General features: G+C 41.9%; 1 protein-coding gene across 1 annotated transcript in view; it reads left to right on the forward strand.

The window, feature by feature from the left end:
* The window catches only part of fmnl1b (formin-like 1b), a gene marked incomplete at both ends in the record, with an annotated part of 40,644 nt that extends 31,939 nt beyond the window's left edge, over positions 1 to 8,705 (forward strand). The window contains 9 exons of the mRNA XM_080541933.1: positions 2,000 to 2,234; positions 2,770 to 2,838; positions 2,952 to 3,032; positions 4,550 to 4,679; positions 5,492 to 5,655; positions 5,905 to 6,006; positions 6,327 to 6,428; positions 6,973 to 7,090; positions 8,605 to 8,705. Of these exons, the coding sequence (XP_080398059.1) occupies positions 2,000 to 2,234; positions 2,770 to 2,838; positions 2,952 to 3,032; positions 4,550 to 4,679; positions 5,492 to 5,655; positions 5,905 to 6,006; positions 6,327 to 6,428; positions 6,973 to 7,090; positions 8,605 to 8,705 (1,102 nt within the window). The remainder of the gene's footprint in view (positions 1 to 1,999; positions 2,235 to 2,769; positions 2,839 to 2,951; positions 3,033 to 4,549; positions 4,680 to 5,491; positions 5,656 to 5,904; positions 6,007 to 6,326; positions 6,429 to 6,972; positions 7,091 to 8,604) is intronic.
* Between the last annotated feature and the right edge of the window lie 10,236 nt (positions 8,706 to 18,941).

Raw genomic sequence — 18,941 nt, forward strand, 5'->3', positions numbered from 1 at the left:
ATTTCATGACATCTCTAGCCCAGTGATGCGGTGGATTCAGGGGAAATTTTGAAAGATTCAAGACAATATACTGTATAACGAAGGCATTTCAATGTAACTAAAATGGAAATGTTGGTAAAAAGAATGTACATAATGTATTTAATGTTTTATCGCGTTCAATATATAGTGTGAAAACACACAATATGCCATCTCTGAACAGCACATCCAACCTAATGCGTCTCATACACTTGAATGTATCTCAAATAAAACAAGGGCTGTCCATCTTAATATTATATATTAAACAATATCACCATATACAACTGACAGTAAACAAAGTTATGTTCTTCCCAAAACAGGACATTAAAATAAGCAGACATGCGAAACTTATTAAAATCTCGAAATAAAGCAAGGCTGTCTTAAAATCTCTTCTCTTTCTCAGACAACCAGAGACTTTTCAAAGCAACCTGTCAACAGTAGTTGCTGACAGTGGTATCCCTTATTGTACACCTTTCATGCTGCCTGTCACATTGTAATCTCCTTCCCAGAGTATTGGAAGGTCTGGTGGACCAACACGTCTGTTTACCCAATAGAAAGACCAGGGTGGTGTACTACCAAGGGACCACGTTTAGCTCCAACTTGGGATAACCCAAGTCATGATGGTGATTTACCTTTCAGACGACAGGTGATATATGGAGATCTTTCTTGGTCAGGTGGCCGGAAATGATATATTGATGACTCAGAGAGAAGGTTGAATTGTAATCATTGTATTAGGGAGATCTGGGTTGCATTCTCTTGTACAGATGTTTCCAAGGCAGCATGCTCTGTTAAGTCCAAGCTTCAAGCATGGCTACGACATAGGAGATGCCGAGCTTGGCTGCGACATAAGGGATGCCGAGCTTGGCTACGGCGGGTGCCGAGCAAAGTACTGATGTTTGTTACAGCTTATATACGGTACTTGTTCTCAGAGAGGGAATAGCTTTACCTCGTAACTTACAATACTGACATTAGTTCCCATACATGGCTCTATCCTGTGTTCATGCTGTTCTACCCTGCTGACCACTGGGTTAGGCTCCTATGTCCTTAGAGTTAAACTGGTCTCACTGTTACTTGATATGGTATAGGCCTGCTCCTAAGAATGTTGTTTACTACTGAGAGTGGGCACACTTAAAGTATGTTTAAGGTTAAACTATGAGTATTGCAATATTTGATAGGCACACAAAATTGGCATAATATATAGTCACACAAAAACGCATCATATCAACAGGTAAATAGCAACTTAATCCTGAAGGTCTAATCTGCTCCGGGGCAGGCTAACTACACATACACATTATCCTGAATCTGTGACCTTTGCCCTATGCCCAAAATCATCCATCCATCTCACCGATAATATTGTGTGTCATTTCATAAAGCCATATCAGAGGTTTATTATTGCACAAAAGGTGACTGATAAAAACATATTTTAAAATGATAAAGATTATTCAGAGAAAAAGGCATTATTATGTTATGGCGTGGTGAAGGACGACGGTCGATTCAAGCAGACAGATTAGCTGATGTTCATTGATTCCTGCCTCAGTAAAAAATCGACTGAGAGTCTGACTTAGCAGATTATCAGAGGAGTGCAGTGTACCTCTCAGGGCTTTAGACATGTTTATGTAACCCTGGCTCTCTCCACAGGTATAACCTGTTTATTTAACACTAGAACAGCCGTGCCTTTTTACCTACGAAAAGAGCCCCCTCGCCCTTTTTACAATGCAAAGCTGCTCTTTACACACAACGACCACTAGTTGGCCGCTTGTAAATTAGCCTGCTTCCTTCCTACACAGCTTTATATTAGCTTATCCTGGTGTGATTTTGAAAATGTAAGGATACTGGGTGGTAGAACGCCACATATCTCGTAAAAGTCATGAAAGGAGGGTCCTGAAATTTAATTGAGTGCAAAGATATACATTTTTTTTACTCACAGGGGTCAAAATGACCCCATCCATGGCTGATGAAGTGTTAACCCTGCCTCTCTTTACAGGTATAACCTGGAGTCTCTAAGCCTGGACTTCCTAGAGCTGCTGGAGCGCTTCATCCCCTCCGAGTACGAACTCAAGCTCATCCACAACTACGAGCGCGAGGGCAGGCCCCTGGACGAGCTCCCCGAGGAGGACCGCTTCATGGTCCGCTTCGGGAGGATCCCGCGGCTGGGCCAGCGCATCAGCACCCTCACCTTCATGGGCAACTTCCCAGAGACGGTCCAGCTGCTACAGCCAGTCAGTACACTTCACAGTACTCTTGATGTTGATGAGACTGAAATAACCTGAATGACTACCTTTTGTTTTGATTCAAAAATTCATATTCAGTTGCGGAACACCCAAAATAGTTAGCGTTTATTAGTGTGTACTGTGTTATGTGTATCGTGTGTATTTACCTATTTTGTTGTGTCAAAAAAAAAAAGGGTGAATTTACAGTGTCAGTAAAATGTCGGTCATTTTTAAGTAAAAAATACTTTATTAGCTATTTTTGTTGCTTTCACATACTCTTATTAGTAGTAAATTTACTGCATAAGGTATTTATTAGGCCTAATCTATGATGTTGAGTGTGGTAAGCTTATATGGACTTAATTCTCTATCACAATTGTGTTTCACACTTACATTTTTAGTTGTCTGGATTACTTGGCAATCGATAAGCAATCACGGGTTTGGTGGCGGGGTTAAAAACAGGTCAAGTTCTCCATTGAAAACAATGTTACAGTTCAGTCTATACTGGGTCATTTTGAATGTGCGATGTTCCCACCTCTCCCAACAGCAACTCAACGCCATCATTACTGGATCGATGTCAATCAAATCCTCCAATAAATTTAAGAAGATCCTGGAGGTAAGAGACTCCTCTTTTTATATACTCAGGGGTTTGGATTTGGATATGTGTCATTTGTTAGTTATTACAGTCTAACACTGATACAACAATACGGTATGGCTGTCTGTCCTTAGATCATCCTAGCGTTTGGAAACTACATGAACAGCAGCAAGAGAGGGGCGGCCTATGGGTTCCGCCTGCAGAGTCTGGACTTGGTGAGAGAACGCACCTTGAAATGATATTTACATGTACAGTACACTGTTGAATGAATGAATGAATGAACGAATGAATGAATGAATGAATGAATGAATAAATGAATGAATCGTTTTATGTCCACACGACCAAGGTCGGTGGAATTTGTTGTTGGTACAGATGGAAAAATTCAATACAGCAGTGTCAAATACATCAAACATGTACACACATTACACATGACTATCACAATGGACAATGTACACACATAGCCACAAGATAAAATGTTTATGGTTAATGTCTTTTTTTTGGGGGGGGGGGGGGCACTAAGTCTAGGATATGAAAATATGACTTCATATTATTATGAATGCTTATGTCAAGGCTATGACGTACGTAGTTATATGTACTTCCCCCGTTCCCTCACACAACACTAATGCACTCATCTCCGGCCCATGGAGAGCCGTTGGGGTTCACATGTTGTCTAATTGATTATCTCCAGTAATTACCTGACTTTCACATCGCCTTAATGGGATGTCCAGAGGTAATCACTTGTGACAGGCACTCTCAATCAGCAGCATCATCCACCTCTGCTTTACAATACCCAGACGTGGATGTCTTTCAACACCAATTATTATTAAGGGAAAATCAGTTGCTGGCTGTGCTATCCAAGTCATCAGTCAAGCCAATCAATTAAGATTTAAATTGATTAGATAGGAAATTAGGAAATGAAAGGCTTTTAAATCATCAGCTAGGGGACATCATGTAGCCCGGTCCCAAATCTGTATGTACTTTAGCTAACTCTAATGACGACCACAAGACAAACTTGTTATAATAATAGAGGTCACAGAAGTTGCCGGAAGCCCATGCAGATCTAGGACAAGACTAAGAACAGAATTGTTGCCCATCGTACTATTGTTTTACCCAGCAGCACTCGAGTTGGGTCAAAATCATCCCCCTTCTAAAACTGCCATCCCCCCTTTCCATCCCTTATGTCATTTTATCAGTGAACGTGGTATTACTGCTATTTCAACATTTAGTTTTGCGCATATTGAGTAAAATACTTTGGGCGAGGGGGGGGGGGCACGCACACATGCAATGACATGTTTACCAGGTCACTGACGCTGTGGGGATGTGGGGATGCTAAAATTGTCCCCATATGATAAAATCCACCATCCCCCCTGATTTTTACAACTTGAGTACTGGTTTTACATCATATTGTGCATCTACAGTATAAGCCTATTGAATAATAATAATAATAATAATAATAATAATAATAATACATTTATTTGATAAGGCGCCTTTCATGGGCGGCACTCTGACCCAGAGTTTCCAGACTTTGAGTCATTACCATCAAAGTACTTTATTGTAGTAGGTGGATATAAATGTATGTTAACTAACATTTTATATATACAATATAATATACGTTATTTTCTTATCGAAATCCATGAGCAATTCGCTCGAGGGACTAGTGCAGCCATCTGTCATCTGAAGGTGTTAGCTAACGTTGACCGGATCATCTTCTTTCCCCATTGGCTCCCACTAGCTTTTGGACACCAAATCTACCGACCGCAAACAGACTCTGCTGCACTTCATAGTCGGCATAATACAGGAGAAATACCCTGAGCTCCACTCCTTCCACACAGAGCTCCACTTTATGGACAAGGCTGCGCTGGGTAAGTACACTGGCTGGATACAAGCAGAATCTGAGGGAATACACAACACACACACAGCTTGATATTGGATGTTTTTTTGTGTCCAGTATTGAAAGTGTTCTATTTTTTATGGCACATTGCTGTTATATTAATCTCTCTTCCACTTTTTGTATATACATTTTTGCGTAATACATTATTAATCACCTCAGCTTGTTATGATCAAAAGTCAAAATAACATCAGTATATATAATATATAATCATTAATTTTAAATGATTTGTGGACAGTGTGTACGCTGATAAGATGCAGGGAATTTTCCTGGATACATGTCCAGGTTTTTCGCCCTTGCTTGCTTGCTGTGTGCCGGTGGTCCTCGGGCCTCTCCTCGGGGGTCCCTGGCCGCCTCGCGTGCTTGGTCTGTTCCGCCGCTGGGGCACCTGGTTCGGCTAGCCTGGTGCGGGGCTTTTATGGTCTGTGCTTGGTTGGCTGGGCAGGGGGTGCTGGTGGTGGGGCGGGTCGGGTGTGTGGGGCGGCTGGGGTCCCCCGGGGGGGGGGGGGGGTTGGGGGCGGCTGCTGTGCGCTGGTAGGCAAACTGGTAGTAGTCGCTCTATGAGTAGAGGGCAGCAAGGGAGTTTTCCTGGATGCACAGTGTTTTCAGGTTTTTTACCTTTGCCTGCTTGCCTGCTCTGTCATCATGTGAAGCGCGTTGAATGACATCTTGTGTGAAATGCACTATACAAATAAAACTTGATTTGATTTGATTTGATATAAATATATAAGTGTTGAAATTGTTCTGCCCTAAAAAGCAAGTCGTTTCCTTCACCTCTGTCGACAGTTCCTCTGGACAGCGTCCTGCAGGACGTCCGTGCCCTGGAGCGGGGCATGGGGGTCACCCGGAAAGAATATGCCCTCCAGGAAGACAACACCGTGCTCCGGGACTTCCTCACCAGCAACAACGACCTGCTAGACTCAGTAGTGGAAGACGGCAAGACTGCCCAGGTACAGTCCTGATCACAGTACTACAGTACATCCTCGTATTCTCTATACAATCAGAATTATTTGGATTACATTGTACAATCTGATTACTACAATAGATAGGAGACAGCTAGAAGCAGCGTATCGCAAACTCTACAATCGACAAATGTAGACGTTAATGATTTTTTGCTTTGAAACGTGTCCAGATGTGACAGTTGGAGAACATGAATTTCAACTGTCAACTGTCACAGTCAACTGTTCTTCTCCTCGCAGGGTGTGTACGACTCTGCAGTGGAGTACTTTGGGGAGAATTCTAAAAGCACCCCTCCCTCCATGTTCTTCCCTGTGTTTGTGAGGTTCATCAAAGCCTACAAGGTAAGGCTTTGATGTTTATTTTTATTTTTATGATTCTCAATTTAATTGACAGAGCTATGTATGCATGGACTGACCGTCCATTATATACATATATACAGTATAATCGTTTGAAGTTTTATGTCTTGAAGCTACACAGTGTCTGTTTACAATTGCATTGTTTACAAACAATGGAGTGAAACAAGCTTATTTCGGGTATTTCTGATGGGGTAAGACAGTTGAACTAAGCCAGTAGCCATCAAGGGATGAGATTACAATGATGAAGAAGATGTCTGGTTACCGTTATACTACATAAATGTAAATGTTCTGTATCCTCTCCGTAGCAAGCTGAGCAGGAGAATGCACAGAGGAGAAAGCAGGGCCTCCTGAACTGTGATGGACGGGTGCCGTCGACCATGCCAAAGCCTGAATCAATAGGACACAAGGTATCGGGTTGTGTCTGCAGAATCACATCACATTACATTGCATTACATTTAGGGCAATTTAGCAGACGCCTTTGTCCAAAACGACTTACTTACAACAATAAAAAAAACAACAACATTGTTTTCTTATTCAAAGGAATGATTAAGCTGGCAGCCCCGGTACACTGTAATGGACCTATCGCTAAGCCTTTGAAAACTATCTTTGACCTATCGCTAAGCCCTTTGAAAACTCAGACAAACAAACAACGCTTCACTGACAGTGACTGACTGACCGACCGTGACTGAATGACATTCAATGACTTACAATGGCGGGAGTTGGCAAATTTCAGATTTCTGATTTACCACAGCAAGTAATAGACATGTTTTTTTTTAAAGATGACAAGAATATTTTGTCTAGAAGTTTTTCACCATCAGATATTACCGAGTTGTTTGTCCGAGTTTTCTGTCTGTAGTGACTTTTGCTGTGATATGATTGGACAATTTCTATTTTGGGGCGTGGCTTAGCGATAGGTCCATCCATTCTTTGACTGACCTTTGACCCCCTTAGCAGTTACCCATGATGCCCAAGCTGCCCCAGATGGACCTGATAGCGGAGCTGAAGAAGCGTCAGGTGACGCCCCTGGTGCGCGAGGGGAAGGACGGGGCCATCGAGGACATCATCACAGGTCAGCATGGAGGGTCAGGGGTCAGGGGTGAAAGGTCATCCAAATAGTGGTCATTCATACTCTTTACAAATGTGCATGACTGTTTGTGTCCAAATAGGTTGTGACTGTACGTTTAACACTAGAACAGCCATGAGGGGTCATTTGACCTGTGAGTAAAGCGGCCAACTAGTGGTCGTTGTGTGTAAATAGCAGCTTGAGCATTGTCATTTGACCCCCGAGGCGGCTCTTTTAGTAGGTAAAAAAGGCACGGCTGTTCTAGTGTTAATTCTATAAAACCGATGGTCAATTCAAATCTGAAAGAAATTGATTTGTGAGTGTTACATGAAATTGTATGATGATTACAGTACCATGTGTAGTGTCATACTGTGTACAATACCCCGCAGACATTCATTGTAACCTGTTTTCCTCTATTTCTTCCCCTCAATCCTTGTCATCCCTCCATTTTTACAAATATGTTACAACCTCTCATTATCATGCCATACCTATCCCCACATGAATCGTTCACCAATTATGTACTCTGCATGAACATTAACTATCCTTTCATCCCCCTTGGATCAAACTCTTCTCTCTGCCACAAACTGTTTCTCACTCATACCCTTTCATCCTCTCTGTTTACCTCCATTTTCCACTCTTTTACCGTTCTACACTCTCTTTACCTTTTCCCTCTTTTTCATGTGATCCCCCCCCCCCTCCTTTCTTCCTATTAATCCCTCCTGGGTGTCTCACTCTCTCTTCTTTCCCATGGTTGTCCTTCTGCCATCCTCCTCTTCTCTTGATCTCCCTCTCTTTCCCCTCCCTCCCTCCCTCCCACTCTTTATCTCTTTCCTCCTCTCTCTCTCTCTCCATCCCTTCTCTCTGGGGTTTTCAGCTCTAAAGGCTGTGCCCTTCACGGCTCGCTCTGGCAAGCGCTCCTCTCGTCTCTTCTGCGACTCTGGCTTCAGTGACGAGAGCCCCTCATAGTCCCCCCTCGGTAACTGTGCAGGTCTCTGTTTTCGGCCTCTATCTCCCTCTCTGCAGATATCTCTTTCTCTGCCTGCTGGCTCACTACAGTGAAGCACTCTCTGGTGATATCTCTGTCTGTCTGTCTGTGTCTGCTAGCGTAGCTGTGGTGGTTTCCTTTTGCCTGCCTGTGTGGTTGGGAAGAAACTAGATAAGAAAAGACAAGACTGTCAAATCATACATTGCATCTCGGTGTTGCCCCTAAACATAGTGTGCTCTACCGACATCCATATTTCAAACACTTATGGAGGTGAACGTATTATATATTCAACAATATTTGTATGGGTGTGCTATGTTTTTAATGGATGTGCACCGTGCATCCCAGAATGCTCCTCACCTTGCAGAATGGCTCAGCGATGTGAAAAGATTGTATCTGTCAGGTTGTGTTCAGACATTATTTATGACAGCAGCTGGTGAAAACAGGTTATATGTTCAGAATAGGGTTAGACCCAAGCTGGATGAGATGCATGTTGTTGTTGGTTCAAAGTGTCGTTGTGTCTCCGTTTCCACATCAGACCTGAGGAACCAGCCTTACAGACGGATGGACGGAGGCCGGCGGAGCTCCAAGTGGAAACCAGGACAGCAGCTCCACGTCTCCTCTGACATCTCCCTGTGAAACACCCACACCTCACACTGGCACAGGCACACACAGACTTTCAGATAGGCTCAAACACACTTGCAAGCAGACACACACACACACACACACCATTCAAAAGCATCAATCAATTAAGATGTAATGGATCCCGAGGACTTTATTAGGAACACTTGTACACCTGTCAACAATCCAAGCTGGCGGAGGTGGTGTAATGACGTGGGGAATGTGTTCTTGGCAAACGTCGGACCTGTTAATACCAATCATCAATCAGCGCTTGAATGCCACAGCCTATTTGAGTATTGTTGCTGACCATGTGCTTCCCTTCATGGCCACAATGTACCCATCTTCTAATGGCTACTTCCAGCATGATAATGCACCATTTCACAAAGCAAAAGTCGTCTCAAACTGGGTTCATGAACATGACAATGAGTTCAGTGTTCTTCAGTGGCCTTCCCAGTCACCGGATCTGAATCCAATAGAACACCTTTGGGATGTTGTTAGAACGGGAGACTCACAGCTTGAAAGTGCACCTGAAAAAATCTGCAGGAATTGCGTGATGCAATCATGTCATCATGGACCAGAATCTCGAAGCAATGTTTCCAACATCTTGTGGGAATAAATGCCACGACGAATTGACGCTGTTTTGAGAGCAAAGGGAGACCCTACCCTGTATTAGCATAGTGTTCTTAATAAAGTGTTCAGTGAGTGTAGAGTGCCCATACACTTGAAATAACTTTCCATGGCTTAACAAACCATGACAGGTGATTCGTCATACCTATGTGAATTCTGCCCAAGTACAAACCCCACAGCTGACGACAGACAGGGCCACTACTCCAGGAGAGCTTAAGGTGCATTACACTGCGAGGTGTCTCCAAACACGCCTGTCGTTTTGGGTATCACATCAAGCAGCAAACACCAACTAACAAGCTCTCTGTTTCTCTATATGCTTTTCATTATTTATACATACAGGTACAGACCGGGCATGGGAATGGATCGTTTTCCTAGTTTGACGTTTGATTTAAAGTCGGACTGAAATCAAAACTACTAATTGGCGCTCATAGTCATTACATTTTTTTTTCATCGTGATTGTTGGAAAGGATATGTTTCACTAGGCAATATTGTTACTCAAATGTTTTGACGTTTCAAAGTGCCACTGTGTTTCATGTTTTTTAGAAGAGAGATTCCTGATATTATGTTTCAATTAAAGGTGCACGGTCGTCATGAGCCTGCCTTGACTGTAAACAAAGCTGCTTGCTCCAGTAGTGCTACCAATGTTAGCTGCGAACAACATAGACCAGGAGATTCTCCCTGAATATGAATACACTTTTTTACCGGTCAATAGCTGGTAGGCTACGATTTTAGGGAGTAGTGTAAATGATCAGTGTAATTCTCTTGTTAAATGAGCTATTTATTTTATTTAAGCATTGTGAGCTAAAAGCTAAGCTAAAAAACCTGGAAGTAACAGATGTAACTTAACATTGATTGGCTAGATGGGCCGTCAGTCAACCAGCAATGGTACACACCTGTCAAATCCTGTGGTTTCTGAACTGAGGAAGTTCTATACATTCATAAAAGCTGTACTTTCAAATGATGTAAAAACTTGAGTTTGAGCAACATAGTTGCTAGCTCTGAGATAACATAGATGCATAACAAAAAGTAATTTCAGTCTGACTTTGAATGAGAAGACAATCGTTTAAATGCAAAGAAAACTTTACTGTATACTTTTAAACAATGGTGGCTGGGAAGCTGGGAGTGTGTACATAACATCAGTGGATGCTGAAACCTTGGAGGAACTCTACATTTGCATTTCATAATGTATAGCTTATTTCATTTGCAAAAGTAAGACAGCTGCAAGCTGTCACACCTGTAGCGTTAATTAACTGCTATTTAGCATTACGGTACAATGACCTGTCTGTCTGTCTGTTTGTCAGTCTGTTTGTCCTAGGCACAATAGGCTCTCTGTGCTAGGCTTAGACAGATAACAACAGCTCATGCAGGAGCTTAGAACAATATTTGTATTATATTTAAATTATTTTTAATATGGAGGTGTGTGAAAGACTTTATCTTTGTTCGACTTTTTGGGGGGGGGGTTTGAACTAATAAACATTTTATACTGTTGTTGCCTGGTATTCCAGTCATGAAAAAAAGATTAAGAAGATAAGAAGTTTGAAACATGATGTCGGTTTAAATTTAGAACCTTCATAAAGGTGTGACAATAAAATCAACATTCCATCTACCACTGAATATCACCTTGGAAATCAGAGCTGAATACCATTATGAAAGCAATACACTGGAAAGCAAAGTTCACGAAATACAGGGAAAGTGCTGAGGCTGCAGTTTGTCACCCAACTCTTCCCAGTAATTTAAGAAATGTAAATCTGAGACTTTCTTGTATAAGAGGTTCACTTTAATCGTCACAAAAACACAACAGGATCGTACAAAAGCAGCAATCTTTGTTAAGTACCATACAGTAGTTTCATTTTTCTCACAAAAAGCAGCAACAGTTCTTTCAATACATAGAATTGCCTCATGGCATTTGCACTGTTAGTTGGTCTTTAGTATTCGTACTGTATAGTATCATTCTTATTCAGTATTCACAAACAACACTTATCCCACACAGCAAGCATCACTTTCAGACTCAAAGAACAGTAGTTTGTTTCTTTACAATATTTAAAATACCTTTTGAATTAGTTTCTTCAATCTTCAATTTTTCTTTACATTAATGCTGACAGTAAATCTTGCACATGATACAAAATCTATTGTTCTGCGCAATCTTAAATCTATTATACACTCACAATTATACATTGACAAAGAAAATGAAACTTCTGTTGACCCAGCGTGCAAATTCTGAGATAATGTTCATGCTGTTTGGATTATTTTCCTGTCTAAAAAAATTCACATAAAAATCTATTTACCTAATGTCTCTCCAGTCTATTTACATGAGTTTGAACATCCACAGAAGACTTTGAACAACCACACATTCAAGAAACCATCAAATGAGTGTACTGTAATACTCTATATTGTACAGATTATATGGTGCACTTTTGATTACAATAGAGGAAGACAGCTACAGTAGTCTTACCAGCAAGTACATACTTGTAAAGAGGGATGAGGGTATGTTCTCTCTCTTTAACTGGGCTCTGTTAGTTGAATGTAAGAACTGTAGCACCCCACTGTACAACTATTTACTATACATGTTCATTTGGAACTCCTCTGCTTTCATTGTCTCCCAAACATAGCTCAAGTTACATCGTTTGTATACCTACAAATATCACTGTCCGTTGCTTTTATCTTGACCGAAATCAAATAATTTTTCAGCGACAAATTCTGCTCATGAGTTGTTCGATGGTTGAAGTATACTGTAGGTAAGGACAAATTCGAAATCCAAAACATAACAAACCATAAACTAATTTACAGAATACACATGTATGATATGTGATTATGTATCCTCTTTTCAAGTATAAAAATACAAAAAGGCTTGATTATATAAAACATAGATGAAGATTTCATTTTTTTTACATGATATAGTAATCTCTGCAAACAATAACTACTGGGTAGTACAATATTTCTTACAATATATCTCTGGTATGATTTTTAGATTATACTATGGTTAATTAGAATATCTTTATTTTCGTTCTAGCTCTCATTTCTAATTTCAAGACTAATAATACATTCCCATTAATGTATATATCTCCCCCAGTTTAATAATGTTATTTTGTGCCAGTGGCATAAATTCATGCACACAGTATTAGTTTTCTGAGGGAATATCTTAACACTTCCCTCCAGCAGTGTGTCCAACAGCACATGACACCTTCAGTGGGATTATCTGACTGGTGTGTTGCACTACACGGTACAATCTGAATTATATTTTACCCACACAGAAAATCTCTTGGTTGCAATATCCATATTGCTGGGGAGCACCTACTTTGGCACGACTGGGCTCTTACAACTCACAAATCCAGAACATTCTGTGTCATATGGAGAGCACTAGACTTCACTTTAGGATTCCAGGATCAATATTGAATGAGCAATATTGGTGTCAGCATTGGGAACCTGTGCGTGGTTTGATTCTTACTGTCCCCTATATGAGCTACATTGTTTATCCCAATGCTCCCACTGACACAAAACAGTTCCCTCAGATCCACTGAAGAAAAATAAATCTATCTTTCACAGCATCTCACTTTGCCTAGGACGAATGGCTGTAACAAGGCAGCTTGCATCTTATTCCTGTATGTTTTGCTCATTATATTTGATCGTTATCAGGGGATGTGCAGAAAACGCTGCAAAAACAAGTACTCGTTAGAGATGTTGGGCACTTAACGTCCTCCGATCATTTTGAAATATTATCTGTAATCGGAGAGGATTTCGATTGTATACCGAAATAATGACTCCGCTGGCCAGTTTTAGGTGTCTGTAGACGAATGGGATATGTTTCATCATCCTACAGTTTGGACAGATAGAATCAGTCAGTAATGACCCCGCCAGCACACAGTTTGTTATAGAATATTACTTTAACTGACTGCGATGGTTCATTGTGTGGTTGCCACCTTCGACAGGCATCAAGGACGAAGATACTATCCGGCTAGGGTGATGCGTGCAATTAGCCTGCGACACATTGTAAGAAATTGCTGCGGTAGGTTGTATCCTACTTGCATGAATCATGGATGAAATAAATGTAAAAAATATAGATTTGTGAGGAGGAATGCCATCACGCACTCCCAGTTGTCCAATCGTGACTATCATGTGATTTACTTGAGTATTAAGTCATAATTAACGAATATGAACACGTAAGGGTATAACGAGAATGGCACACCCACTACTTGTGATGGCAGGATGTTTATGCAAGATGTTGAAGAAAGGAAAATGACTGGCCCAAGAAAATACCCTAATTGGTTTCCACCAATGATCGAAAGTGTCAGTTTAGACTGTGAATTGGCCAGAGGGGAGAGGTAATTGCAGAGGAACTGGCATTTCACAAGTTCAATCTTCATACAATTAGATAACTCTTTGGGCGAGCTGTCGTAGCGGTTGATGATGTTTTTTTTTAGATGTTTTGTCTTGGATGTGTTTCTGGAGAAGTTTTGTGCAAAGATACTAGGGAGAGAAAGAGTAGGAGAGCAGGGTGGAGGTCGGATGTGAGAACAAAGGATATTAAGTGAGGAGTGTTACTGCTTACATTATAAACTGTAAGTGCAAGTTATCAGATAGGTAGGACACTGGTGTGAATGTCATAGCTAGATTGAATGCAGGTGTGCATAGTGATGCCTGTTTGTGGATTGAATGTGTCATTGTAACTTAAAAGTTCTTAGCATAAACCTATGTTCTAAACTTAAAAACTTAAACTTAAAACTTAAACTTAAACGTGAAGCTCAGCTCTACCTGAGAGCCGACACAGAGAAAGGCCATGGAAAAGGGAGTTACTGTAGGGCGAAAGGGTGCATGGCAGCAATCGAAAAATGACTGAGAGAAGGAAACAATAACAACATAAAAATAAAAAAGTTGAATAATTCCCACATAAATAACAACAATTCCTCAACCTCATTCCTCAAATGTTCCCCTCCGTCCTAAAACACAACACTGAGACCTTGAAGAGGGCGCCTGTGTTTTTCATCAATCATTGAGGTCGCTGCTCTCTGCTTTTACTGCGACTGGCCACAGGGGATGCTGTGCTTTGGTGCAATGGTGTGACAGTCAGGCTTGTGCGGAGATCAAAGGCTGTCACTAAGCTGAGCGTATGCAGAGCTGGAGAGAAATTATGCTGTGATCAGTTGTGCGCTTCTGTCAGGGCTTTGGGATGGGCAATCTGTCCTGATTCAGCTTCTCTCGACAGCGAAAGGGGGTGGGGGGTATGGAGTATAGGAGGAGAGGAGGGGTAGGGAGTGAGGAGAGGAGAGGAGAGGAGAAAATAGAGTGGTGAAGGGGAGATGAGAGGAGATGAGAGGAGATGAGAGAAGGAGAGTCTTTTAACTTTGGGATACTGGGACAACACCCCTTGTTAGTTCTTGTTAAATGCACTTTACAAGTCTAAGCTGAATTTGGTTTATTAGCCTAATTAAATTAAATGTATCTTTCGCTTACTTTCTTGCTCTGTAATTGGTCAGCTTTTGTCAACGTTTTCCTTCTGCTGCTGGCAAGCTTGGTCACATGTTGCTGGGAGGGGGGGACCCAAAGCTACGAGCGATGAATCACGAAAAGAATGCTTGCCACAAAACATTGCTTTTAAATGTAACAGTTCGACTCTTTGTTCGTCAATACACTTGGACGCCTTCAGGGGGTAGATGTACTGATCTGGGATACTCTCCCCTAACTCCTCACCTACAGGGGCCATTCACCACGAAGCCTTGGAGTCCCAAGATAAACAGACTAAGGAGAGAAAAGCCACCAAGGCTGTCTCGGAGAGAGACATTTGGACACTCATTGAGCTTGATTTGACGCCAACTCTAATGGATAGCTTGCCCTTTAGCGAACAAGAGATTTCCCCCTCCTACTAGATGTTTATGGGCTCCACAACGCTGACACAATGGTTTAGATGTCCATCTGTTCAACAAGGCAAAAATGGTTACAGAGACAACTCCAGATTAACGATGTAGACCTCTATTGAGTTAAGGGTATGAACAAAAGGAAGCAGGAGAGGACAGGCATGCCTTTGAGGAAGCCCAATGAGCTGGTGCACTGGCTTAGATCAATGCGTAGATTTAGATCAATGTCAACTCGGGTGGCAGTGTGTTCTCATCACTACAAATAGGGATGGGGTGTCCTTGGGAGAGCTACTCCTCAGAATGAGATGGACTGTGCAATGTGGCCCATTGGAGAATCGTGGTATTTTCTACACAGAAGACCAGGCTTATAGGCAGGCCACCTAATTGTCCCAAAAATGTCCCAAATCGCGAAAAATGATGTGTGCCTTGACTGGCTAGTTTAGATCAAACGCAACAAGACATATATAAAATTATAAGGTAAAAAAACGAAAGTATGTACTGTAGATGACCTTGCTAACTAGCTGAATTTACCATCAAGAAAACAACTATCAATGTTAGCTAGCTGCAGCTGCTACTGTATGCGGTCCAGGTTTATAGAAAGCTGAGTAGAACATGCAACATTTTGGCACAGTGGCTAAAACGGTTTCTTCTTGTCCTTCAGTGTTAAGCTACGGTTTTACATAGAAACACCAACGGTCAAGAGACTTTATCTAATTATAACATGTTGGGTTACGGTATGTGTATACTGTATATTGGGTTACGGTAGGCCTATGTTTATATCGGTGAGATTTCCCCCTCATCTACTTCAGAAAACTGGGGCTACATACCGTATCCCAAAGTTCTCCTTCATTCTACTCCATTCAACATCTCACTATGAGATATTTGGACCGGGCCCCTGATTGCCAAAGCCTGTACAGAAGCCCTGATAGAGCAGGGGGAGTTCCAGCCCACTACCTCCAGATCAGCCAGATCCAGGTGACTCTTGTCACTCTCATAGGGATAAAAGTACTGGGGTCCCCCGGGGGAGCAGGCTATTTACCAGCTCTACATGGCACGCTGTCGACCCGGTCGGCTGAAAGAGAACTAGATAGTTCACTTCAGATCAGTGAAAACAGAGTTCTAAAACCGTTTTGTCTCGCCTTGACTGTTGTAGCTGAACTGACCTTTCATGTGAACTAGGTATTCAAAGAACCTGGGTTAGGTAAAAAGGTATAGGAAAGGATAGTTGACATCAGCTTGAGTCAAATCATGAGGCAAACCAGTCTCCTTGACACCGTCCTCCTCCACGCCTCAGGGGACACGCGTATGAGGACCGGAGGAGACAGGTGCTCTGATGCTCAGGATTGAGGGTAAAATGTTAATCTTCCACGTTCCTGGGCAAGGACATCCATTTCCCAGCTAATACTTATCCATCCTCGGAAATTTAAAAAGACAGTAATGCCGATATCAAACATTAGCACACTCCTCAGTGCTACTGTCCAGAGCAGGGGCACCAAACGAAAAGAATCCCCAATACCTTTAGACAGGTATTGTAAAACTGTTTAGTTTATCTTAATGTAGAGTGTATATCGTCACAATGGTTCTAGTTTTCATTAAAAACCTTAAAAACAAGGTACAATAAAAATCAAGCTGTAGTTAGGTCTACGAAGCAATCGATTAATCTTTTCTAAATGCCTCAACCGACCTTGCCTGATAACCGACGCTCAAAATGTGCTTCTCACTTAGATAATCTTACCCCAGAGTACAGTGTGAATATTACAGGCAGTGCCACTGCATCGACCAAGTGTAGCTCAGTTCAGAGTTGACATGAGATCTGATTGCATCATGTAATCGTGTTCAGTTTGTGCTAACGTTCGTTGATAAATTAGGGCCAATGTCCTCAGGCACTAGGTTAAGATTGCACTGTGCCAAACTATTTTTGTCAACAAATAATCAGATAATCCCAATGTATATATGTATATGTTTATATGTCTTGATGTAGCAACATTTCTATGATTTTTTTTTTCCAACAAGATAAAAGTAAAAAACAATCGGTCAAAGCATTTGGGTTACACTGTGTGGTAGGCTACGCTACGGCAGAAGTCTTGGTGAAATCCCAATGATGGGATGACCTAATGTCTGATGCAGTCCCGTAATGCTCCCCCTCTTCCAGCATGTGAAAGTTGAAGGAACCCACCAAACTTGGTTTATAACAGTACACAAAATAGCCATGGGGTTTTATTTCACCCACTACTGTACATACAGGTCACATAGATGCATTTCTGTGCAATAAATTCAACCCACTCTAGAATATATCATTCATATTATTTGCATACGTTAAACATACATTACAAGTTGAACAGGTATTTTGTTACTTTGATCACAGACAGTGTACTATTGTGTTAAAACCATTATAGCCTAGGTATCTACAGTATCGCTGTATGCTACAAACACCATATATGGATCTAAATGTCACGTCCAACATGTAATCAAATATTAAGCACCATGAGAGCACTCCTTGCAATTGTGGGAGTGTAATTGTAAGTTGCACGAAAAACAATACAGTTTACTGTGAGAGATTTGAATGCACAGTGTAATGACTCTGGTCAACTGTCTCCTCTGTCCCAAGAGGGCGTTATGAACATGACAAAACAGGGGTGGGGGGGGAGATACATTCAGGGGCATACACGATCTCACAGAATTGAGTGGTTTCCAGCACACACCACAAAGAGACATGAATACTAATACTGCTTATGGTGTATTCCTTGAGGCAGCACACATCCCAGGTGGCACCACTGGGTCAAATGGAGGTTAACATGTTAGCAATGCGCTAACTGCTCTAATTGCTAATTACAATGAGCAATTCCAGAGTTTGAGGTCATCTGCACCTTTACACGATGTGTGCTCTTACGCCAAGTTAAAATGGTATAAACTACACCGAATGTCCTGTACACAAAAATCAGGCATCACCAAAGTGGACGCTAGTTGTTTAGACTTGGTGGTGGATGTAAGTGCTGTGTTTACCCGACACAAGTTAAAACTCTCTAAGATCTGATCTGACTGCATAGAATTTCATCCTATGCAGGTTTAACCGTGGTGGGGTTATGGGGTCCATTGTGCCCCCCTTGTACTTGAATTACCCCTAAACTCCACCAAACGAAGTGCCGTCTATTTTAGAGATAGCTAACAGAAGGTGGATTATCACCGTCGGAGTAATGAGAGGATTGGGGGTGGCTGGCTCAGGTCCAAACTGGCAAGGAATGTCTTAGCTGTGTTATCTCTACCTTCCTAAGAGAAACCTTAAGAGCTCTTCTGAGGGGAGTTAGGGCCAGGGTGGGCCGAGGACGCTCTGCTCAGGATACCTGGTTGAGGGGCCTGCTGGACCAGATAAGACGGTGGTTTCACATCCGAGAGGTTGGCTGAAGGGCTCAGTTTGTTCTCGCTCCACAGAAACACTAGAGGTGACTATGGTGTCTATTTTTCATACGCCTAAGACTGGTACTATTTTTGCCTTTCATATCATTTTCTTTCATTCCTCCTTTCCGTCACTCTTTCGAAAATGTCAGTCTCCGTCTCCGTCATTCTTTCTCTCAACCTGCCTGCTCCCCATTCTCAGCACTGTTGCTGACGTTTGTTCCGGTTCATTCTTACAGCATGTTACATAATACACTATAGGCAACCCTGCCACTCAACCCCAACACTCCACAATCTCCACTACGGTCAGTGATGTGACATTGAGATGCAGAAGTGTTGAAGAGTACAGCGTCGGGGCAAACCATATAGCTATGTACGTAGCGGT

The sequence above is a fragment of the Nansenia antarctica genome (assembly GCF_963989245.1).
Source record: "Nansenia antarctica genome assembly, chromosome: 11".
NCBI lineage: Eukaryota > Metazoa > Chordata > Actinopteri > Argentiniformes > Microstomatidae > Nansenia > Nansenia antarctica.